General features: G+C 51.5%; 9 protein-coding genes across 9 annotated transcripts; 6 read left to right on the forward strand and 3 right to left on the reverse strand.

The window, feature by feature from the left end:
• Positions 1-33: 33 nt before the first annotated feature.
• Positions 34-3098, reverse strand: KU70 (ATP-dependent DNA helicase II subunit 1). Its single transcript, XM_024467014.1, has 3 exons — positions 2895-3098; positions 2233-2844; positions 34-2185 (listed from the first exon to the last, which is right to left on the reverse strand). Exons 1-3 carry the CDS (start codon positions 2967-2969, stop codon positions 938-940), a joined length of 1935 nt encoding a protein of 644 aa, XP_024325750.1. The 5' UTR covers positions 2970-3098; the 3' UTR covers positions 34-937.
• Positions 3099-4602, forward strand: HEM15 (ferrochelatase hem15; the record flags this gene model as incomplete). The annotated part of the gene is made up of 3 exons (XM_024467015.1): positions 3099-3813; positions 3936-4087; positions 4142-4602. Exons 1-3 carry the CDS (start codon positions 3311-3313, stop codon positions 4600-4602), a joined length of 1116 nt encoding a protein of 371 aa, XP_024325749.1. The 5' UTR covers positions 3099-3310.
• A 31-nt stretch (positions 4603-4633) lies between these two features.
• On the forward strand, positions 4634-8087 carry VC83_03368 (uncharacterized protein). The gene is made up of 4 exons (XM_024467016.1): positions 4634-5382; positions 5457-6055; positions 6109-7582; positions 7650-8087. The coding sequence occupies exons 2-4, from the start codon at positions 5858-5860 to the stop codon at positions 7748-7750; spliced, it is 1773 nt and encodes a 590-aa protein (XP_024325752.1). The 5' UTR covers positions 4634-5382; positions 5457-5857; the 3' UTR covers positions 7751-8087.
• A 22-nt stretch (positions 8088-8109) lies between these two features.
• On the forward strand, positions 8110-8989 carry VC83_03369 (uncharacterized protein). Its single transcript, XM_024467017.1, has 2 exons — positions 8110-8288; positions 8399-8989. The coding sequence occupies exon 2, from the start codon at positions 8445-8447 to the stop codon at positions 8814-8816; it is 372 nt and encodes a 123-aa protein (XP_024325751.1). The 5' UTR covers positions 8110-8288; positions 8399-8444; the 3' UTR covers positions 8817-8989.
• A 172-nt stretch (positions 8990-9161) lies between these two features.
• Positions 9162-11024, reverse strand: VC83_03370 (uncharacterized protein; the record flags this gene model as incomplete). Its single annotated transcript, XM_024467018.1, has 3 exons — positions 10384-11024; positions 9560-10317; positions 9162-9500 (listed from the first exon to the last, which is right to left on the reverse strand). The coding sequence occupies exons 1-3, from the start codon at positions 10640-10642 to the stop codon at positions 9162-9164; spliced, it is 1356 nt and encodes a 451-aa protein (XP_024325957.1). The 5' UTR covers positions 10643-11024.
• A 1322-nt stretch (positions 11025-12346) lies between these two features.
• VC83_09616 (uncharacterized protein) lies at positions 12347-13291 on the forward strand. Its single transcript, XM_024473029.1, has one exon. It carries the CDS (start codon positions 12422-12424, stop codon positions 12959-12961), a length of 540 nt encoding a protein of 179 aa, XP_024328797.1. The 5' UTR covers positions 12347-12421; the 3' UTR covers positions 12962-13291.
• A 2860-nt stretch (positions 13292-16151) lies between these two features.
• NTE1 (phosphatidylcholine and lysophosphatidylcholine phospholipase) lies at positions 16152-21207 on the reverse strand. The gene is made up of 3 exons (XM_024467019.1): positions 20762-21207; positions 17805-20710; positions 16152-17619 (listed from the first exon to the last, which is right to left on the reverse strand). The coding sequence occupies exons 1-3, from the start codon at positions 21046-21048 to the stop codon at positions 16256-16258; spliced, it is 4557 nt and encodes a 1518-aa protein (XP_024325958.1). The 5' UTR covers positions 21049-21207; the 3' UTR covers positions 16152-16255.
• Positions 21208-22762, forward strand: VC83_03372 (uncharacterized protein). Its single transcript, XM_024467020.1, has 4 exons — positions 21208-21579; positions 21637-21799; positions 21865-22072; positions 22124-22762. Exons 1-4 carry the CDS (start codon positions 21502-21504, stop codon positions 22611-22613), a joined length of 939 nt encoding a protein of 312 aa, XP_024325955.1. The 5' UTR covers positions 21208-21501; the 3' UTR covers positions 22614-22762.
• On the forward strand, positions 22759-24012 carry VC83_03373 (uncharacterized protein). The gene is made up of 2 exons (XM_024467021.1): positions 22759-23189; positions 23250-24012. The coding sequence occupies exons 1-2, from the start codon at positions 22915-22917 to the stop codon at positions 23557-23559; spliced, it is 585 nt and encodes a 194-aa protein (XP_024325956.1). The 5' UTR covers positions 22759-22914; the 3' UTR covers positions 23560-24012.
• The last annotated feature ends 81 nt before the right edge of the window (positions 24013-24093 follow it).

The raw sequence follows: 24093 nt of genomic DNA on the forward strand, positions 1-24093 counted from the left end.
TCCCCAAACAAGAATCTCTTAACTTAACGCATACCCTGCCGCCCTCCCCCTCGGCTCTCCCCCTCGGCCCTCCCACCAATCCCTGGCTGCCACTGATTGTAACCATCTGCCCGCCGAGACGCGGCATGACATCACAACGCCGCGGTCGTACCTGCCCTGCTAGAAACGGGTTGGGGGTACTTCGACACACCGCGTACTGAAAGGGGGGCGGCGCTTAGGGGGGATATGGGAGCCATAGAGCCAGGATAGAGTATATATGGTTCTGAAGACGCGGAATTGTCCATGTTGTCTATATATGGGTTTGTTTGCCGCGCGCGAGGGGGGAGTGGGAGCCTTCCGGGCCAGGTGGACGAGGGGTCTTGTTCACTGCTGGGTAGAGGGCGGTTATGGTGAGACAGTACTACAGCACTCACGGTGTGTTGTCGATGAACACGCCGTGGCTTGTGGCTGTGCCTCCAGACCACGAACCAACGAGAGACGAGAGACGCGGTATCTGCGTCAGTGGCTGACGCAGATGCGTTGGTCGATGTGTTGTCGCCACCACCAGTCACTGTAGATCAATCAGCCACTGCAGATGTCATGGGATATGTGCAGGGATGGATAGACAGCTGGACAATCAGCAACTCCACGATCTGCGGAGGGACGAACAGTCAGTCAAAAACTCCACGGCCACTCACTATGGATGAGGGGCGCGGAGGAAGTAAACGACTCCCCGATGGCTCACTGTGGACAAGAGGTGCGAGACATAGACAGTCAAAACTCATTATCGCTCACTTGTTCATCCGCATAGCAAACACATCAGCCACCAGACCCCCAAGATCCTCAGCATATACCCAACAAAAGCGTCGGGTATATACACTTTTGCAAGCAACCATACCCCTTCCACCATTAACTCCATACCCCCAAACCCCCTAACCCATAACCCCTTCCCCACCCCTCACTTGCTCTCAAAAGCCTCCTCCACCCTCTCCACCAACTCCCCCTTCTTCCCCCCAACATTCAACCCCCTCGCCGCTAACCAATCCTTCAACATCACCACCGTCGCGCTCCCCACCCTCCCCTCCTTCGCCAACCTCTCCACCTCATCCAACCCACTCTCCTTAACCCTCTTCACCTTCCCCTCCTTCGCCTCCCCCGCCCTCTTCATCCCAACCTCCAGCTTCTCCCCCTTCCCCTCCGCAACCTCGAGCCACTCCTCCTCCAGCGCCCGTCCCCAGTCAACCACATACGGCCCGGCGCGCTTGTCAATCTGCCTCCCTTTAGGTAACGTCTTATCATCCCCCGCTGCCAGCTCCGGCACCTCCTCCTCCAGCGCAATAGCCTGTAATATGCGATAATGCCACTGCAAAGCCGGATTCGGATAGCGGCTCGGCTCAAACACCGCCCCGGGAAGCTGTAGTTGCTGGATAACAACATGCATTTTATCCGTTAGGGCATTCGGGCTTACTATCGGCGCCGGTCCAGGGGCGGGGACGCGCAGGTCGTCTGCGCAGGGGAGGGGGTAGGCCCATAGTCCTGCGGGGACGATTTGTTGGGATGTTGCTGGGTCGAGGCGTTCGCGGGAAGGGAGGAGGGCGATGTACTGCGGATTTGCGTTGGCACGGGGGATATACCAAGCTACGCCCATGGTAGATGAATCGAGGAGTTTCTGCCACAGCGTGGCGAAGACGCGGGTGGATCCTACGTAGTCCTCCTCGGAGGGGTAGAGGAAAGTCGATTTATTGACCGAGGCGTAATATGGGAGTAAAGTTTGGGGTTTGAACCCCACGATGCGGAGGCCGGGGGGGCCGAAGTTCTTGAGTTCCTTCTGCTCGTCCTTGGTGAAAAGGACCTGCTCGCCGCCGAACTTGTAGGCTTTCTTGACGTCGACTTTCTGCACCGTGCGCGTGGTGTCGGCGGCGAGGTGGGTGGTTTCGCCCGTGGCGATCTGGGCCGTCTCGCCGGAGAGCCAGACGTAGCAGCTGCGGGCGGGCTTTTGGCGTTGCAGGATGTTGTAGCCTTTTACGGAAATGGTGAGGCCGGGGCCGATTTCGAAGGGGAGGTTGGAGAAGAGGGCGCGCTTGGGGATTTGTTTGGAGTTGATGTTGGAGATGAGGGAGTTGAGGAGGGAGATGCCGTCGGCGCCTGCTGCGGCGTTGGTGGTGGATGGTGTGTCTGTGTCTGTTGAGTCGCGGTATATCACATCCTGTTCGGGTCAGCGTCATCCATGACTTAACGATGTAAACTACTCACATCGTAAAACTTGCTCCTATCAAACACCGCCCCTCCTCTCTCAATAGGAAACAACTCAATCACCACCCCCAAATCATACAAATCCTTAGCCCTCACCGCCGCCGCAGCCCTCATCCCCTTATCGCTCTCATGCGGATCATCGCGATCCGTAATCATAAATAACCTCCTCGACCCAAAACTGGGCGCCCTCGTCGTAAAGATCTGGTTCGCACAAAACAGCACATTCGACATCGTGACCTCCGCCCCCTCCGGCGCCGGAACCAACACCTCCTTCGCAGCCTCCTCATCCTCCACCAGCTCCTTCAGCGCCTTGACGTCACTCGCGGCGGGAACATCGAGGTCAGTCAGTAGGTAGATATGCGGGTACGCGATGCCGGAGGCTGCGTTGTCTTCGGGCCCCTTTGATTCCGCGGTGCCAAAGAGGAGGATGCCGATCATGTCCTTTGGGTTGGAGATGATGCGCTGCTGCATGATTTGGTAGGCGCATTTGAGGGCTGCGGCGGCAGGGCTGTCGGTGTCGGCTTTTTTGGAGTCGGAGGCGGGGGGATGGGTGAGCATGGAGGGGCTGACTTCGATGGCGAAGAGGATGGCGTCTTTTTGGGATTTGTAGTCCTGGGAGTTGGTTAGATAGGTGAGGGGAGCGTTGGGATGGGGGGGTATACCGATTCATCGACCTCCTCGTCTTCCTCTTCATCGCCCTCATCTTTCCGTTTCCAGTCCTCTTTGGAGTCGGCCATCCTGTCAGACTGAAGTAAATGCCTCAATTGTAGTCTACAATGGCCTATTATAAAAATTATCAACAATTGAGAAAATCACAAAGGGTAGAAGTTAGATTGTTGACACCTCCCGAACATTCCAATCGCGACTGATGCCTTGTCGCGCATAACGACAGGCAGAATACGCGACTTCGGCATCGGGGTACACGTCCGCACGTGACCCAACTTTATGTCCCATTGGCACCTGCGAGGAAGACCAGCACAACCAGCCATTGCCAGCACCTGCGACTTCCAAAAGCTTCAACGCCATACCCTCTATTCAACTGCATGATACCCTCCCTATAGAACCCCACCACGCCGCCATGGCGCTCAGAACCGCCACCCGCCAGCTCTCGAAGCACGCCTCCCGCCAGCAAACCCGCGGCCTCGCCACGCCGGCAGCTACGCCGCCGACGACGCCCTCAAAGGGTCCCACAGCCATGGTCTTCATGAACATGGGCGGCCCGTCCACGGTCCCGGAGGTTGGGGACTTCCTCTCCCGCCTCTTCGCAGATGCGGACCTGATCCCTCTAGGACGATTCCAGAAGTACCTTGGCCCTCTGATCGCGCAACGGCGCACACCGAAGATCGAGAAGCAGTACGCGACGATTGGGGGCGGGAGTCCGATCCGCAAGTGGTCACAGCTTCAGGCGGCGGAGATGTGCAAGATACTCGACCAGACGAGTCCCGAAACGGCGCCGCATAAGCCGTACGTGGCGTTCCGGTACGCGGATCCGTTGACGGAGAAGATGTACGCAAGGCTGCTGGCGGATGGGTTTGGAGGGGGGAAGGGGGGGAGGGCGGTGGCGTTTACGCAGTACCCGCAGTATTCGTGCTCGACGACGGGGAGTAGTTTGAATGATTTGTGGAAGTGGAGGGAGAAGCTGGAGGGGGCGGGGAGGGGGGGGGGGTCAAGGCGAATGGCGAGGATGGGTCTATTCAGTGGAGTGTTATTGATCGCTGGCCGGCGCATAAGGGGTTGGTGGAGGCGTTTGCGCAGAACATCGAGGCGACGCTGGCGACGTACTCGGAGGCCGATAGGAAGGATGTCACGATTTTGTTCTCGGCGCACAGTCTACCGATGAGCGTGGTAAACAGGGGTAAGTCTGCTCTAGCTCTATCTCTATGATTCCGTTCTGACAGTTACATGACAGGTGACCCCTACCCCGCCGAAGTCGCCGCGACGGTCTACGCTGTGATGGAGCGCCTGAAGTTCTCACACCCATACCGGTTGGTCTGGCAGTCGCAGGTCGGACCGCAGCCGTGGCTCGGTGCGCAGACATCGGACACGGTGACGAACTACGTGGCGAACGGGAAGAAGAACCTCGTGCTCGTGCCGATCGCCTTCACCTCCGACCATATCGAGACACTGTTCGAGTTGGACGAGGAGGTGATCGGCGAGAGCGGATGCAAGGATTCGATCCGCCGCGTGGAGTCTCTGAACGGGAACCCTGTGTTCATACAGGCGCTGGCGGATATCGCAAAGGCGCATCTGGAGAGCGGGGTACAGTGCTCGAAGCAGATGGCGTTGAGATGTCCAGGGTGCACAAACGCGAAGTGCGAGGCGAGTAAGGACTTTTTCGCTGGCAGCCCACGAGGGCCAGTGGAGGCATAAGGGGGTGAGGGGTGAGGGGTGAGAGAGTGAGGGAGAGGGTTGGGGGTGGAACTCTGTTCCCTCCCCTGTGACGTGGATGTATATTATAAAAAATATGGCGACAAACGCCAGCTGTAGATAATAGGGTATGACCGGGAAAAGGAAAAGTCGTGTCATTGCTGTTCTCGTTGCCACACAAGTACAGTCACGGCTGCCAACCATACGGTGCCACCACGCGCATTCTCACAAGAACCCAGCCAGATCATGCTGCTCATCACGGCGAATAATGCATCTACATACATATATACAGTAACCAAGCCTACGCAGGGGCTTCTGGGTCGCTACAAAAAGCTGCAAATATCAATGAAATGCCCTATTCACTGCCCTGATGCTCTCGGAGAGCACAAGAAAGGCCCAACATGGCCCATCCACGCGGCGGGGTAACACAAATCGCTGCGGGCCGCCAGGAACAATGGCTGGATCGACGAGGAGTTTCAAGAGTCTAAGCTGAGTCCAAGACATACAGTACGGTGTGTACTGCACATGGCCGAATGCAGCCCAAGAGTTGTGAGAAGAGTAGTGGACGGTGAAGAGCGTCGCGGTGGAATATCACAGTTCAATACGCATTTATACCATAACTTATAAGTTATAAGTTATAAGTTACAAGATATATTATTGCCTATTAACCTCATTATCCACAAACATCGGAATTCAAGCATCCCCCCGTTCCCAAATGCCAAACGTCAAATGCCATCGGAACCTCGGAGCCGGAGTTGGTAAACAACGAAAAAAACGTGGTTGGTGAGTTGCTTACGTGGTTCCTTACCCAAGCTTATCGATGGTCAGCTCACTAAAGTCCACATGCGCATGCATAGATGTCGTGTTCCTGGTCGACTGGATGGGTTATCTCAAGAGCAAGCCTGCCTCCTTCCTATTATATATGCCATAGTACCCCGAGATAGCGTCAGCTTGCTTCGAATGCCAGCGCCGAGTTGCGACGACGACCACTTTGACTCCATGAATCTAGAGAAGCTGAAGGGATATACGAAAGAAGGACGACGACGCCGAGGACAGGAAAGATACAGACGGGATTGATAAGCTGCAATCGGCGTGGGAATCACTGACATAGCCGGTTTATGCGATTGATTGGCCAGGAGGGGAAACACCGAGACAGGAGCCATAAACGGGGATAAGAGTGAAGAGAGGTACAAACAAAAAGACGAAAGGCAGAAAGCCCAATGTCCTGCCGTGACGCTGGATACTCACCTACAACACCATGCGGCGTCAGGGGAACGGCGACGCTACGGCGCCTAACGGCCGTGACCGCCTCGGTATAGATGCATCTCCCCGGGTTGGAGAAGATACGCCTCTGCTGGCCAAGGCGGATGATGGGGATAGCACCACCGCAGCCAGCTCAGTCCCATGGGATTGGGAGTCCGATTTCGAGGGAGTTCCGTGGTATCGCAAGCCATCTGTCAGTACCCCCCCTCACGCACTCATCCACGCACGCCCATTAACGCGCCATAGATCTGGTGGCTCCTCCCCGCCTATGCCATCTACGCCCTCGCCTTCGGCGGCATCATCGTCCCGAAGCTGAACCTCGTCCTCACGCTGGTGTGCCGGCGCTACATCGCCGCGCAATCCACTCTACATCCCGATGCGCAATACACGCCCGTCATCATGTTCGCCAACAACCCGCAGTGTCGGATCCCCGAAGTGCAAGCCCTAGCGACAGAGTTCACGCTCTACATGTCCCTCCTCACCGGCATCCTGAGCGCGGCCATCTGTCCCAAGATCGGCGCGCTCTCGGACCGTTACGGGCGCAAGTACTTCCTCGCCTTCGCTGTCCTGGGCGGCCTCTGCGCGGAGATCGTTACGATCCTCGCTGCCACCTACCCGGACACGGTGCACTACCAATGGATCCTCTTCGGCTCCGTCCTCGACGGCCTCTTCGGCTCCTTCACCTCCGCAATGGCCATGACGCACTCTTACGGCGCGGACGTGACCTCGCCCGCCACGCGCGGCGTCGCATTCGGGTACTTCAGCGGCGCGCTCTTCGGGGGCATCGCGCTCGGCCCCCTCCTTGCGGCCTTCATCTCCCGGGTCACCGGTAACATCCTCAGCGTCTTCTGGATCGCCTTCTTCTGCCACCTAACAGTCCTCATCTACCACCTCTTCATCCTCCCCGAATCTCTCTCCCCCAAACGCCAGATCGCCGCCCACGCACGCCATAAGCTGGAAATATCCGCCACGGCCGCATCGCCAACTTCCCGCGCCGCGCGCGCCGCTAACTTCCTCGCCCCCCTCAAGATCCTGTATCCCACCGGCGCAGGCACCTCGCCGCACCTGCGCATGAACCTCATCCTGCTAGCGGCGATCAACACCCTCCTCTTCGGCGCCTCCATCGGCACAGGGTCGCTATTAATATATTACACGAATTTCATCTTCAACTGGGGCGACTTCGAGACCCAGATGTACGTCGGTCTCACCTCCGCCTTCCGCGTCCTCGTCCTCGTCGCCATCCTCCCGCTGATAACCTACCTCTTCCGCACGCGCTACCAGAACCACGCCCGTCGCCGCGCCGCTGAAGCCGACCCCGACGCCTCCACCAACGCCGCGGATGATACCCGCACCCCCGGCGCCGACACCCTCGACCTCGTACTCATCCGCGGCGCACTCGTCCTGGAAACAGCATGCCACGCTGGCTTCGCCTCCGCGCGACATGGGGGTGTATTCTTCGCCTTCGGGGTTCTAGGTGCGGGGGGTTCGATCGCGCTTCCGCTGCTGCAGAGTGCGTTGAGTAAGCATGTTGGTGCGGATCGGGTGGGCCAGCTGCTGGGGGCGATGGCGCTGCTGAATGGGCTCGCGCGGGTGGTGTTTCCGGCGGTGTTTGGGGGGCTGTATAGTCTGACTGTGGGGGGGGTTCCGCAGGCGGCTTTTGTGGTGTTGAGTGTGACGTTTGGGGGGATGGGGGTGTTGAGTTGGTTTGTTAGGCCGCATGGTGAGTTGTTTCCGTTCTGGGGGTGGTGGAGAGTGTTGTGGGGAGGGAAGATGCTAACCTTGGATAGTTTATATTGAGGATGAAGAGCCGAATCGGACGACGGTGAGTGACGGGTATACGTATGCACTGGCTGAAGAGCTGGTGGATGAAGAGGCTGTTGGACGATAGAGTCGGGTATGGAATACATTGGATACACATTGGATACAACAGAGTAAGCCACACCGCACATTGGTTTTCCCTTTCATTGGCATAACCTATTTGTACGACATCGATAAACTCGGTGCACACTTCTGCATCTTGGTAGAACTGGGGCAGGGCCTTAATATCATTATAACGAAAAAGACAAAAGACAAAAGACAAGAGATAATAAATAGTATAATAAACATCTATCATACTACATATCTGTGACAACTACAGTTATATACATCTCGGCCCTTCCACCGAAGAAATCCTATTAATTAAGCCGCGATACTGATCCTACTACCATGAAATGTATTTTTAGCCGAAAGTTCTCACTTCCCTGCTTTCCTGTTCGAGTATGGAGGAAACGACCGTCCGATCCGATCGTCCACGATGCTGCCTTGGCCATAGGTTTCGTGTTGGGCTGACAAGTATATAGATCCGTGGTTCTTGTCGTTTGATCTGGGCGAGAAGAGGCGCAGCGCAGCATACGACGAATCTGACCTACAAGGCTGATTAAAAAACGGTAAAGATTAGATTTCTCATCAGTTTCCTTTCCGTGTCTCTTGATGCCTTCGCTTGGAGTCCCGCCATTCTACATACCGTGCTGCATACCAAATGCTAATCCCCCCACAGTCTGCCCAACTCCTGATCTCCCAATATCAAACCCTCCACCACCCCAATGGGCGCCAAACCACCACCCACCCTCCTCACCCTCCTCACCCTCCCCGCCGAAATCCGCGAGCAGATATGGGACTACTTCCTCGTCTCCCCCACCCACCGCGTCCTCCCCGTCCTTCCCGTCCTCCCCCTCCTCCCCGTCCTCCCCGTCCTCCCCCGCCCCTCAAACTCCACCCCTTCCTTCCCCGCCATCTGGACAGCCACCCGCCCGCTCCGTCGAACCCGTCAGCAATACCACGGCCACCAATCCTATGCCACCGCCTCGCAGCGCCTTCTTCAAGACAGTGCATCTCGTGCCCTGTGCTCCCACCACCGCCGCCCTACTCTGGCCATCTCTCCTCCCGCTCGCGCATCCGCTGACTCTCGTCAATAGACATGTCTAAGCTGAGACCTGTGCCGGAGAGGGAGCTTGTATGGGAGGACAAGAAAAAGCGGACTGATCGGTTGAGAGAGTTGTTGGTGAGGCAATGGGGTTTAGAGGGGGGGGTACGGGGATGGGATGACACTGTTTACCTGGGAGGGCTGGTCGCGTGTCGAGAAGTGAGAGGAGGGCGGGGAGTAGCACATTGGATGGCTATAGGACGGGCAGTGGCTTAAGAAACAATTCGGGGTGATAGCCAGCATATGAGTAGTTGACTTTCTAATAATCTACTTGAACATTGAAACCCACAAGCCAGCCACCAGCCACAACCAGTAGCCCTTCGTCCACCAACCCCTCTCAAGATCTCCGCTGGTGCACCAGTCTCCCCCGAACCCAAACAGCCAAAGTATTCCTATCATCCCCATTAAACACCCACTTCGCCAGCTTATTCTCCCAGCTCTCCCACCCAAAGATATCCACCGGCCCCCCATCACCCCCCTCAAACCCCCCCTCCACCCCAACACCCTCCATCCCCACCAGCTGCGCATCCCACTCCATCCCCACCTCAAACGCCCCCACCTTCCCCTCCATCCCCACAACCTTCCCCCCCCAAGAGTCCCCAAATACAGCGCTTCCTCCACGCTCAACTTCCTCCTCTCCGCCTCCTCCCCCGCCTCCCCCATCGCCAGGTTGCGACTACACAACACCGCCTGCCGCACCGCCTCCAGCACCGACGGCGAGTACCCACCACCCACATCCGTGCCCAAGCCGACATTAATCCCATCATCCAACCACGTCCTCACTGCCGCCATCCCACTCGACAGCGCCGCGTTACTAACCGGGCAATGGCTAATCCCCGCCCCACGCTCTCTAATCAGCGCCCTCTCCTCATCCGTGATATGAACCGCATGCGCCAGCACCGTCTTCGGCCCCAGCAAGTCATGGGAATCGTAGACCTCGGCGTAACTCTTCGATTCCGGGAATAGCTGCGCGACGAGGTCGATCTCGCGCTTATTCTCCGAGATGTGCGTCTGCACTGGCAATCCCGTCTCCTTCTGCAGCTTCCCCAGCCCCATCAGCAGCTGACTCGAGCACGAGGGTGCAAAGCGTGGGGTGATGATCGGCTTGACAATCGCGTGCGTAGGGTCGATGGAGGCGATATGCGCAATTGTCGCCCGCGTGTCCGCGATGCTCTCCTCAGGCCCAGCATCGCGGTAGTAGTCCGGCGCGAGCGAATCCATGCAACAGCGCCCAATGAGAGCGCGCTGGCCGGCGGCGAGGCAGAGGTCCGCGAGGAGATTGGTGGCGGGGACGGAGATGGTGGCGTAGTAGGCGGCGGTTGTGGTGCCGTGGGAGAGGGTGCGGGCGATGACGCGGGCGTAGACGCGGTGGGCGGTGGGGAGGGCGGAGAGGGAGGATTCCAGGGGGAAGGTGTAGGTGTTTAGCCAGTCGAGGAGGGTGGACTTGCCGAAGATGCCCGCGTTGGGGTATTGCGAGGCGTGGATGTGGGTGTCTGGGGGTTGGTTAGCTGGGGAGCTTCGAGGGCGGCCGGGGGGGTAGAGGGAGGGTGATATGTTACCTATGAAGCCTGGGAAAAAGAATTGCTCTTCTTTGGACTTGATGATTTGGATCGGCTTCTCCTGGCTATCACTCCAGTTCAGCTTGGGGAAGAAGCTCTTCGCCGCCGCTTCGTCGGCGACGCCCCTCTCGACGGCCACGATCTTGCCGGTCTCGTCCACAAAAATGGCAGCATCGTGTGCTATCTCCAGCTCCTTCAAACTCTTGCTATGGGCAAATGTGCCCAAGTAGACCTTCTTCTCTACCACCTTTCCACTCATGATGGCGTGTTATACAAAGTATGGAGAACCCTTGTTAGATAGCGCCAATGCCCGCAAATCCAGCTCAATACCGTACGATGGCAATATCAACGGTTACAGATACCGATCGTAACCATATACACTCTAACGGGTAACTATATATTGTGGGTAAACTCCTTTGGTTTGTTTAGAGGCCTCCTTATGTTACATGGTTGTCCGTTTATCACTGTTGAGGTGAGGGACCGAGACCCGCATAGTTAACGGCTACCGGCGTGCTCCGCCGCTCCCAGTCGATTGCAACATATTATCAGTTACCAAGGACCACACCCACTCTTTCAAACAGGTCTAGGTGTTGGAAGCTTGGAAGGAGACGCGCGATAAAAAAAGATAGCAAGTGACACACAGGATCGATTCAAGGAGATTTAGATACAGTAGAGTCCCGCTAAGCCGATGGAATCTAGCCACCAATTTGATATCGCCTTAATGAATATATCGCGCAACTGAATGCTAATATAATCCAACTATCTAGATAGAGAGAAGGACAGTTCAAGATGTTCCAATATGTTGATAGAAGGCTTGTAACCACTCCTTATCAAAGTTGTGTTCATCTAGGCTTTCTTGTCCCACTGCCACTCTCTACACATCGTTAAGACATTGATATTCTGAAGCGCACGAGGTTGCTTTGCTTTATCAATTATACAAACAGGAAAGCGCTTAGTACCAGTTGCATTAACACAGAAAACAAGAGTTATTCGATCTTTATTCTTCTTGATTCCTAGCTGTGATTAGGTTGCAAGACCTCTAGATGGAACCATTTGCCAAAACAATGCTGTTTAATCCATATTGTATATATCCTCCTCTTGATATTCTCTAGCTAGAGTTTATAAAGCCTTCATATCCTCTTCTGTAGGCTTGCTAACAGATCCTGCCTCGCCATGATTTGTATACTGTCGGATGTTGTGTCACTTCTTGAATAGAGAGAGCCAACCAACTAAGAAATCAGGTATAGGCTGTGTTAAATACTATGGAAGTTGCTGCCAAATCTGCCTTGCCCTTTCCTTCAAAGCCTCTCTACTTGTGTTTTTACCTTTGGCTTCAATCTGCTTTTGCTAAGCAAAAAGGATCTCCTTAAGGTCAGGCCATGTTCTAGTGCGGAGTCGAGCAGCTGTTAAGATAGCTGAGGAGTTGTCAACACTGTCAAAATGCTTGCTAAGTAAGTCTGAAACTAATTGGCTAAGAGAATGGTTGTATTTGTCCTTAAATCACCGTTAACAGGCCTTTTGTGATGGTTGAGGGTATTGTTAAGAATGCCACTCTCTAAGTGCACAACGCTGCTTAAATAGTAATGGGCTTATTTCGAGGCATTTCAGCCAAATTGTCTAATAGACCATTAGATAAGGTGATATTAGGTGGTAATGGAGCAATATTGATGAAACCAGTCGTTGTATGTGTTTTGAATCAGGACGAGAAAAACAATCGCATTATCGCGAACATCGCCTTACTAAGCATCAGCTTAGGACTCTACTGTAATAACATTATACTTCATGGGTATCATTAGGCCACTTTAGCATCGTAATTTGAGTGTAGCAGCGTAGCAGCTTTAGCCTAGATAGGAAATGTAACTATAATGGGCAAAAGATCTATATACCCTGCAAGTAAGCGAAAAAGATTAATATACCCTGTACTAACTATTAATAGGATTCCACTTTACCTGTCGCACGTCCACCTCCTTCCCCCACAGCGACCTTCGGAAGCACTTGACGAGACGTCTCTCCCTCCCTCCCTCTCCCTTTGGCCGATATGGCCTCGCTCGCAGGGCTCTTGGTCCCATCGGATAAGGCTGAGTTTCTTGACCTTGATGCCCTTATTTGGGCCCTTGACGACTGGGCTGTCAAGGGCAAATTCTCCTTTCAGACGCAGAAGAGGGAGGCTACAAAGGCCTCCTTCATCTGTGCAGAGAAGGAGGATGGGTGTAGCTGGCGATGCCGAGCTATACCCACCTTTTACGATGATGATGAGGAGCCCTCGTTATGGGCCCTTACTATTATCGAGCCAGAGCACTCCTGCGTCGGCCAAGGAGTGCGGAAGTTTGCCTCCTTGTCGAAGAAGGCTTGGCTAGATCCGGTGGTCTCTCGTCACCCGAATGTGACGACGAAGACCACCCCAAAGGAGATTAGAGATCTCCTCCGCATTCGATTTGCGGAGGAGATTGACTACAAGAGGGTGCAGGAATGCCGCCTATGCCTTCTTGATGGTGATATTGGCGCCCAACAGCAGAGCTTCCAGCTGTTGCCAGCTACAAGGAGCTCCTTGAGAGGGAGTCTCCTGGGGCACATGTAGATCTCCTTCGGGATACCCACATGTTAAGCGCATCTTTGTTTGCCCCTCGGTTTCGAGGGGCATGTTTACTCTTTGCCGCTGGCTAGTGGCAGTAGACGGGACCTTTTTAAAGGCCTGTTTTATCCTTACGTTACTGCTTGCCATTGGTATTGATGCTAATGGCGAGCTTGTCCCTCTTGCATGGGCGGTGGTGGAGTCGGAGAATGGGGAATCTTGGGGGTGGTTCTTAAACCACCTCTGTTTAGCTCTCCCTGAGCTCGTGATAGAGGAGAGCACCCTTGTCTCTGATAGAGACAAGGGGCTTCGAGAGGCAGAGAGGGGTTTGGGAGGGAGGGTGGTAGTAGCACATGTCTGGTGCTCTAGTATAGAGGAGCATATACAAGAGGTAAGAGTATTCTATTATCATATTACAATACTAATAACCATCTAGGTTATACAAGACCATGATCTATTATATATCTATGGCGATCCTATAGGGTAGACACTTTCTTTCAGATGAAAGGGAGGCTTGGAATAGAGCCCTCTCTTTAGTCCGGATTGCTATAGAACAGGCGTTTAGAGGAGTGTAGATTCTATAGACATATACAGCATTTAGAAAGGCGCTCCATTTAGGATATTAGCTAGTTAGGGTTTACTATCCTGTTGCAGTTCTATTATCAAATTGCTTTATATGGTTCAGTCATACATTAGCATCTAGATCACAGTTTGTAGTGCCTACCATTAATAGAAGAGTATTTACCATTATAAACTATATACACATATATCTATTATATCCCTTTCTATCCATCTGTACTCTAACGTGTCTGTTGTAATAGATGTAGTATTTGACTCACATCTACACATAGTTCTTAGAGTTTTGATTTAACTTTCTTGATAGCTTTTACGTTCGACTGCTTAGTAGCGCTTGTTAAATGCTTAGCAGTCCTTGCGATACTCTAAGCTATTTTGAGGATCGCATCTTTATAAGAGGGTAGAGGGGGGTCTTTAATGCGCAGTTTCTGCTTTCATCTTAGTTGAGAAGCTGAAGTTGACAGTGTAGGGGACTTGGAAATATAAGAATCAGAGAGGGTAGACTTAGAGAGGATTGACTTAGAAGGCAGAATAGAAGACTCTATTAAGTTTGATAGATTTTGATGTGAAATAGATGCTTTGGTTTCTACTTCCTTCATCCCTTTTGCTACGCTCAAATCGATTTGTCACGATGGTCATGGAGGTCATGATGCCAGTCTAGGTAAAGTAAGCTAGATTGAATCTAAAGAGAGAAGAAGAAGAAAGGAGGGAAGAAGGTGAGGCTATTCCTCATTATATACAGCTATGCACTTAGTGATCCCTTGTAACCTTAGTGGCTACTATTGTTATGATTATAGCTCACAGCTTGTTACGGTTATTACGGGTGCAGCCTTAGCCACCAAGGCTACAACCGCTAAGCGGACAACTGTATATTACGAGGAATAGCCTCACCTTCCTTTTACACGTCATTGCTCCTTAGTTACTGGGCCAATATTACCACATAGCATATCTCTACAACCCTCTATGATTCATTACAATGACATCACTCCTTAGTTACTGGGCTAATACTACACATAACATATCTCTATCAACTAGAGGCTTAGGAACATGAACGATAGCTCCAAAAGCTTCTACAACCCTCTATGATTCATTACACGTCATCGCTCCTTAGTTACCCACAAGATTGGTTAAGTTATGACATAATTTGTCTATAGGGGTACTCTGATTACTCTGACCTTGGACCCCTTTCACTTCCTATAGGCTAGGAACCTAGGAGATGGTTCTATGGGATTCTCTTACGTCGACTACAGTTACCAAGCCTGGTTAGTCATGGAAAGTCTTGGAAAATGAGAGAACTACACTCCTTTAGCATAAATAGGATTGCCCTTTCCTTAAGAAAGGGCAAGCAGACAATACAGTTAGTAGTTGATTCCATAAGCCCGTATATGGCCTGAGAATATAAGCCACTAAGCACCTTGTGTTACAGCTATAGTAACGTGACATCATGTTTATAGGGCTAGTAGGGCTAGGCTCTAGTAATGTGACTTATAAGTCATAAGGCTAGTGGGGCTAGGCTGTAGTGTGACCTAGCTAGTAGGTAGTTGGGAAACTAGTGGATAGTTAGATAGTTGGGAAAAAACACAACTATCCCAACTATCCAACTATCCCTAACTATCTAAACTATCCATAAGGCACAACACTACTATATAAGTAGATAGTATTCCCTTAGATAGGAGCTTCGTGCTCAACTCAATATAGTATTCTTTACAATACTATAACATGTTACTTAGAAAGCCTTTGTGTTTAATCCCCTGCCTCCTCTGTTAAGTCAACCCTCTATGCATCCTATTAGATAGGAAGTAGCATTACATCTTGCTCTTGCAGACGCTAGTGAGACCGTAAAGTACCATTGACAAAGCCCCAAACCCCATCTGTGCCCCCTACTCTCTTAATAGCCACTGCAAACTCTTCTATCTTCTCATATGTAAGTTGAGGGTGTCATTAAAGCATCCTCGAGTAAGACTGATATAGGAAGAGTACTATATCTGTAAATACAGTACTTAACTAGGCTATAGAGCGGCCGAATATATCAGCAAGTAATACCTACCGCCCTAGAAATGCAAGCCGGGCACGCAAAGCGCCATCTATAGCCTAGCTGTACTCTACTGCTCCATGGCACGTTATGGAGCTGAAAGAGTATAGTAAGTTGCTGGATCTCACCTACGAGCGAAGCGAGTAGGTGGACACTTATTAAGAACCTATTTACATAGTTAATTAGTTATTATAAATGAAAAGTGGTAAAGAAGAGTGCTTACCGTAGTAGTTACCGTGCTTAGACACCGTCCACTCTCAAATGAGATGCGCTAGCGTTGCTGAATATGACGGCGATGATGATACTAATGGCGGCGAGCCCATATTCGTGCTCTTCTTCTTCGTCCTCTACTATACTTGCGAGGATGACGAGAAGACCTGACAACGATATCATCCTCGTTCTCTGTCTCTAGCTTCGGCCTCGGGCTTGGCTCTGGCTTCCTGGCATTATAATTATCACTTTTATAGGCGGAATCACAGGGATCACCATATCTACCTATATACGACGACATCTCCAGCTTCAAATTATCGTATATTACGCTATATACGGCAGCTAACTACTCTAGGCTAAAGCTACACCACATCGCAGCTGCTACACTCGCGAGTGTAGCAGCTGCTGAAGTGGCCTATTGATTGCTTGATAGTCTATTCTAGTGGCCGGCTCCGAAAGCATACACATAAAACAAAACTATACTATATACTCGCTCTCCGTGGAGCCATTGTCCTCCGTAGAGCCTTCTTCTCCTCCGTCTCATCCATTAACGGCAGAATTCCCTTCTCCCGCATATCTGCCAGATATTCCTGGCCAAACTTGTATCCCACCTCGTAAATCTCATCGAACTTTTGAAACTCCAGAGTTCCATATGCATCGATAGGCGGACGCATGTAAAGGCAGCCAGGCGTCGTTTTGGCTCGTTCTAGCGCGTCAACACTTGACACGTACGCTAGACGGGCCTGGATCTCCGAGAGCGTGGGTGGGTTGGAATATGCTGAGAATGGGTTCCAGCGGTTCGCGATTGCCCAGAATCCCGAAAGCGAATCCCCAAAATTCTGAGGGGTATCGTCGTCGAGCGCTCCCACGTCTACGGCAAAGATAACGTCGGCTCCCAAGGATTTCATGTGAGAAACTGTAAGATTGTCCACATAGCCACCGTCGAGAAGCAGGCTACCCTCGTCGCAAAGTGGAGGTAGTAGACCTGCCAGCGACATCGACGCTCGAACATATCGCCATGCATAGCCACTGGTGTGGATTTCAGATCGACTCTTGCTTATGTTTGTGGTATTACAGTAAAACTCAAGCCAAAAGTCTTCGATTTGTGAGTTCCCAAATGTCTTGAAAATACCGCGATTGAATTCGTGTCCAGTCGTGTATGATGCCGAAGGATATGTCAAGTCCAAAGCGAACCGCCACATGCTTGCCATACGGCCAGCAAACTTCTTAGCACGGCCATACATTGGTACCACGTCTGCATCTCGGGCGTACAAGGCGCCGATAAAAGAGCCGATTGATGTTCCACCGATAATATCGATAGGTATCCCAGCTTCCTCGAGCGCCCTAATAATACCGACATGCGCAATCCCGCGAGCACCACCTCCTCCAAGTACAAGACCGACAGACTTGCCACACAGTCTTCGTGCAACTCTATGGAAGTCGCCCTTGAAAGGGGTATCGGCAGAGTACAGAGGGGTCTGTCGGACCTTGCGTGACGTGTACTTTTGAATCTCAGCTTGAATAATTTGAACTCTGTGCTTCAGCGCAGAGCCGAAGCGTCGGGTTTGTGGGTGGACTGGTACTGTGTCTGTGCTGAAGGCCATTTGGACATGATGATGCCCACCATTGATCCAATCACGGTTACGCAGCCAAGATCTTGTAAGACCAGAAGCCAAAAATTTGTCTGCATGCAGGAGAACCAGTTCTTTCCTAGCCGTTGTTTTCATTCCCAGCATGAACCGTTCGTATTCCCCAATTGCGGGAGACCAGTCTGCAATGCCAACCAACAGGATGCAATCTGCTTGGCTAATACACGTTTGGGTCCACGGTGAATTTACATTGGTATCTGTAGCAAACTCAGTTAGCTGCTGTCTTGCGTAATAATTATAAAATTATAGTAAGAATATGGTTGTAGTCAGGAAAAAATTAGAGTTGTTAAGTTTTAGTCTTCATCGAGACCTCTGGGTTAAAAAGTTCCTCATCATTCTACAAAGGGAATACGCGAAGTGGAATATAAAATGTCAAACATACCTGCAATGTAGAGTACCAGCCCATACTTCTCCTCAAGATCCGCCAAATATTGAGAAAGTTTCAGCTTTCCCATACGGCTGAACGCATGTCTGCCAAGATGATTGAGAATCGCAGCTTGGTTGAGTGAAGTAACACCATTCGGAGCCCCAATCTGGGTGAGTGCATTCATCAGTCGACTTCCAAATTCGATAACTGGGACACCTCCTGTGACGGGTACAATGGCCACCGTTCTCAGATTGCCAGTGGACGAGACCTTGACATTTGTAGCTGCCGTAGCCTTCTCGCTCCCCGAGAGGAATACCGGGTCCTCTATCAAAGCTCTCATTCTCGACGCAATGATTTTGGAAATCTTGATGGTGATTCCAGCGTGTTCTTTGGCAAGACTATTGAAAAGCGTCTTTGGGAATTTTGCTAGCTCGGTGTCTCGGATTGCATGCAAGGTCGCAGGTCGACAAGTCTCGGTCATCACCTCCAGCTCGCCAACGCTTTCTCCTTGGCCATACTCTCCAACGACTTTCATTTCAGAATCGTCGTCTTCATTGTTAAGAACAGCTCTAAGGCGGCCATTAAGTACAATATAAATTGCGTCACTTTCGTCGCCTTGGTGATATATGACTTGGCCAGCATTTACTTGTACCCATTCCAGGGCAAAGTCAATGTGGAGGATCACCTTGGGTAACAAGCTCGTGAGACGCTTTGCCATAGTGAGTAGCACCACAGGGTACTTCTCCACTATTCTCTCCAGTGAAGATCTCGGTAGGAAGCCCACATATACGTCGGTCTTGGCTGTTACATCAATGAACGACCGGTATGATGAGATTGTGCCGATGTATCCCGCAATTCCTCCCGGCTTAATGAGTGAGAGTGTTGTGCGTCCCGAACTCTTACGCTTTCGCGAATCTGGGCGCTTTGCCCTGGTATTCGGTTTTGACCCTCTAGAAGAGCCTCTGAACTGGCTAGATCTCTGTGAAGTGAAGCTCGAACTTTTTGTTGTCCGGCCAAGAAATTCTGAATCATCGGCATCGTCATTAGGAATTCCCACATCCAGGAAGCCGTCGATCACATAGTAAAGTCCAGGGTTACGTTCGCCTTGCTCGACAAGGACAGAGCCTTTCGGAAAGTAGACTATTTCCACCTCATCCCTCAATTCGGTGGCGAGTCCTTGGCTGCTAACCGTAACAAAATTGCTGGTGGTACTTGAGGTAACGGATTCCGTATCGCCATCACCTGAACCTTCATATGGGTCAATAAAGCCGAAAGCGTTATTAAAGGCAGGCTTTGGTTTTCTCTGGTCCATGGAGTGCAGGTAGGGAGAAGCTTCGACCGAGTCGGCCATGCGTAATGCACTTTGAGTAGTGGTGAGACCGATGGCTTTGAAGATACACTCGAGGATAGAGCCACGGAAGATTCCATCTTCGTCGATAGACTCTTGTCGGTGGAGTTGAGGCTGCATCACTCGAGACGCAAACGGGTTAAACGTCTTCTCCGTTAAAGGACTCAGGATATCGGAACCTTGTGCATTTGGTGTTGATTGCTCGAATGGGCTACTGACATGGTAATGCCGTCGGCCACTCCTCCTAGAAATGTGGATATTTGTAAGAAGGTCACCCGGGCTAGGGCTTGCTACTTCATCGACATTTGGAGCTTGGGTTGGACGAGTGGCTACTGTCTTAGCGCCAAGGGCATGCATGGTAGCCTCTTTGCGAAGGGTGCTAGACCGGCGTCTCCGACCTGCGCTAGCATTGTGAAGGGCAATGCCTTTGCGTGAATCCTCTGGTCCAATTCGTTCTCTCTCCCTAATGAACTTCTCTTTGAGGCGGTCCAGTGCACTGCCACGGAGAAAGTTTGGCAGCTCATATGTTGTGTACTTGTTCATGTGTCGCTCTGTGCGAAGGACTTCTGCCGTCAATCCAAGATAAGAGTGTCCCGTGGCCAGTGTGACACGCTGGAGCCTCGTCAAAATAACTTGAACAATATGAGAAGTAGCCTTCGGATAAATCCGAGTCAAGCGACGAAAGGCACTAGCAGGAATGATGGCAATTGTAGTGTCGACTCTAGCTCTTGCAATGATGTCTGGGTGCACCGAGTTGGACGTTGCCCTCCTTGGCTTCGGCCGTTCTCGTCGAGGGGTCTCTGACGGGTCCAGAGACATCGGTGGAATGTTTGAAAGGCCTGAGGGGTCGGACTGGACAGAATCTTGGAATTCACGCCTCAGAGTCTCGGCTCGTGATTGTTGAGCTCTATTCCCCGGTGGGCTACCGGCCAGTGAAGGTGGTGACCCACGGTTGTGGTCGATATCAGAGGCAGATCGATGGTGACCACCGCGTCCAGTAGGGGGGTTTGCATCCATTTCATCATCTTCGGTATGACGGAGCTTGATGTCTTCTGTGAATAGTGACAGGATAGAGAACAATGAGGACATTGGTGCTCCATTATTAACTTCAGTCAAGAGTTGATAGCCCTGGTGTCCACCACCCTCGTGGCGTTCTTCATCGCTATCAGAATAGAATATATCTGCCCCATTATGAGAAGCGTCGCTATCAGCGTTGTTGTCTTTGGTGGGAGACTTCACGAAAATCTCCACCAACCCGTCAACTACCAAACAGAAACCCTTTTCTTCTTCCAAGTTAAGCGTCTCTCCGGCAATGAGCTTGCGGGTTTGCATTGAGCGTGTCAACTCGTGAAAGACAGGACGTTCCAAATAGCCGAACACCTTGATAGCGCTCAAGAACTCGTCAAGATAGCTTGATAGACCGGACTTGGTACCATCCTCCTGTGTATCAGGAAATAAATCTACTTTGGGCTCTTTGCGTTGTGGCTCCGGAGGAAGCCGGGCGTACATGTTCAGGTATCTGTAGCGCACAAACCAGCTGAGGGTAGACAAGAGCGCGAGCATTATCAACATTCTATGAAAGAATTAGTTTGCGTTTGGAAATAGTGCAAATGCCGTAACTTACACAGTTGTGGCATTCAGTGTGAATGTGAGGCTCGTGGAGAACAGGGTAAAGAGCCATGATGGAAGCGTCAAAGTCGTGAAGGTGATTACCCAGTACAAGACGATAGGGATCACCTTCACGATGGATATGATGAGGCGTACCAAGAGACCCAGCCACGAGGACGGTGGCGGCGAAGACATATCCGCAGACAGCTTCGAGCCCGCCGTGGCTGCTAGCCTGGGGATACTCGAAGCTATCCCTGAGGACGTGGTCGTGGTCGACGCCGACAGAGCTTCCAAAGTCGACATCGTGACTGGTCGAATTAAAAACTTGTAAAAATGGTGGTATATAGACTGACAGCCTTCTCAGCGTCAGCCTATGAAGCAAAGCTAAGACGGTTCCATTGCCTCAGCTACTGGTTTCATACAGTAACTTGAAGCTTGGTGAAATATTTAAAACAGAAGAATTCCCTTTCAGCCGCCGAACTAAAGCTAACTTACCCAACTGAAAAATAAGCGAGCTGTGGCGGGGCTAACCAAAAGTGGAACACCATGCCACCAAATGCGAAATTGACGATGCGGGACCGATTTGTATCGTCGACGTGAATATTTCTAACTGACTCACTTCTGCTGGTCATTCAACCTCTCAGCAGACAACAACAGCACGATAACCAATATTCACCGGATAATTGAAACGGACAAGCTAAACGAAACAAAACAACCTCTCAGTCGAACCGCGCCGCGCAGCGCAAAACCGCGAAGATGTCGTTAACAAACTGCCGATTCTATGAGGAGAAGTTCCCGGAGATTGACAGCTTCGTCATGGTGAACGTCAAGCAGGTAAGGCCGGGATGGAAACTGGGCTAATTAGTTTGAACTAACTTGTTACCTCCAAAGATCGCCGAGATGGGTGCCTACGTCAAGCTCCTGGAATACGATAACATCGATGGCATGATTCTACTTTCCGAGTTATCCAGAAGACGTATCAGAAGTATTCAAAAACTTATCCGAGTCGGACGCAATGAGGTCGTCGTTGTTCTGAGAGTGGACAAGGAGAAGGGTAAGTGGCGCCATTTTTACCCCTCACTGAAGTGAGCGTGAAGCTGATTGCGGATCTCTGGATAGGCTATATCGATCTGTCGAAGCGCCGAGTTTCTCCCGAGGATATTGTGAAATGCGAGGAGCGATACAACAAGAGCAAAATGGTCCACTCGATTATGCGCCACGTAGCAGAGAAGACCAAGACTCCTATCGAGGACCTGTACGAGCGTATCGGATGGCCGCTGAACAAGAAATACGGCCACGCTGTGGATGCCTTCAAGCTCTCTATCACGTACGCCTTCTAAACCTCAGTTTCAATACGAACAGAAGCTAACAGTACTAGAAACCCCGACGTGTGGGCTGATGTTTCGTTCCCGAACGACGCGGTTGCAGACGAGCTCAAGTCATATATTGGAAAGCGCCTGACTCCCCAGCCAACGAAGGTCAGAGCCGATGTCGAGGTTACATGTTTTGGTTACGAGGGTATCGACGCAGTCAAGAACGCCTTACGGACCGCTGAGGCCCGCAACACCGCCGACACCCAAGTTAAGGTCAAGCTTGTTTCCCCTCCTCTCTACGTCCTTACAAGCACATGTTTGGAGAAGCACCTGGGCATTGCAACGCTGGAGGCCGCCATTATCGACATTAAGAAGAACATCGAGGCAAACGGAGGTAGCTGCACTGTCAAGATGGAGCCAAAGGCCGTCACCGAGAACGACGACGCCGAGCTGCAAGCACTGATGGAGAAGCGCGCCCGGGAGAACGAGGAGGTCAGCGGAGACGAGAGCATGAGCGAGAGCGACGAGAACGCGATCGAGGGCACGGTAAGATGATTTGGGGAATGGGAGTTAAAAGTTTTCTGAAACTCATGCTGGCGAATCTCGGCCGGTCTCATTGCAGGCGCTTAGACATGGCAGCGGTACGCACATGAATCTAAATGAAGTACATTATGACCATTGAATTGAAAATCCTATAAATCGTAAATATGCTCGTTGTACACATGGGATGAGACTCAAAATGTGGCGGCTTATGTCATGCAAGGCTACGATGTAGCTGACCAATATTGAACCGAGCCCTTCGATATTTCAGCCTCATACCCAGAAATTCAAGCTCACCCAGCAAGTCGTCGCAAACATGGCTACGGGGCGGCTGACGCCTCTTTTAAATCGTTTTCGCGCGCGTGGCCCATTCATAAAGCAGACATCATTTATTCTTTTCAATTTTATGACATGGATACCAGCTGTTATATGGTTTAACTCAAACGTGGGCGACATCGTCTGGATCCAGGGCGGTTCAATGTACCCATATCTAAACACCGATATTAATCGAACTACGAAGAAAGATGCTTGCTGGAATAGCAAATGGGAGCCCTTGGAAGGTTTGAGAAGAGGAATGATTGTATCATTCTGGTTCGTTGCGTCCGAATCGATATAGGTCTCTGGGAAACGAGGGCTAATATATGTTACTAGGAGCCCACCCCACCCCGAGGTCGAAGCCGTCAAACGCGTGATTGGCCTTGAAGGCGATATTGTTTTCACTCGAAAGCCGTTTCCAAACCCTCGTGCTACAGTTCCAGCAGGCCATATTTGGGTTGAAGGCGATGGTGGCCATAACGGAAAAGAGACGCTGGATAGCAACACTTATGGGCCAATCCCTATGAATCTAGTTACGGGACGAGTTACATATTCGCTCTGGCCGTGGCGGACCTTTGGCCCTATCAATTGGTGGGAATGGAAGCCAAAGACGAGGGTCATCAAGGCGAAGCGACGAATACGATGAGGCTGGAGGAGATATACGCGGGTCTCTATACTGAAGGGCGACGCCGAGCAAGGCATATACCGCTGCTCTACTATCACCACCTCGGATGGTAAAATACCAGGGACCTCGGAACGGTGCATTCAATACTGTTGGCTATGTCCGAGTTGCCCCGAGCGGACCCGAGCGACCTACAATGGAGAAAGAACAACCATTGCAGATTGAGCTCTGCGTTGCGATCTAGCAAAGGAGGACATGCCAAGCTGTAGCATCCGCCACAGAGATTTTTGAGGGCGCAGAGACAGGTTGAGGTTGATGGAACAGTGCCATTGTAGGATAGCATCTTCTAGAGGGGCCGCATTATACGACTGTACTATAGCGTGTCCTAAAATGTATTTATGTTAACAAGATTAATAATTGCACTGCAATATTCTGTACGGCGCTGTGTTATTTGACCTGATCAATGATAAAATATCCATATCAAAGGCAAAAATAAATTATTAGAATCTCCCTCTCGTTATTGTCATCTCCGAAATATTGCGGCAAAACCGGTCGGTC

This window comes from Pseudogymnoascus destructans (assembly GCF_001641265.1).
Source record: "Pseudogymnoascus destructans isolate 20631-21 unplaced genomic scaffold scaffold_6, whole genome shotgun sequence".
Lineage (NCBI taxonomy): Eukaryota > Fungi > Ascomycota > Leotiomycetes > Thelebolales > Thelebolaceae > Pseudogymnoascus > Pseudogymnoascus destructans.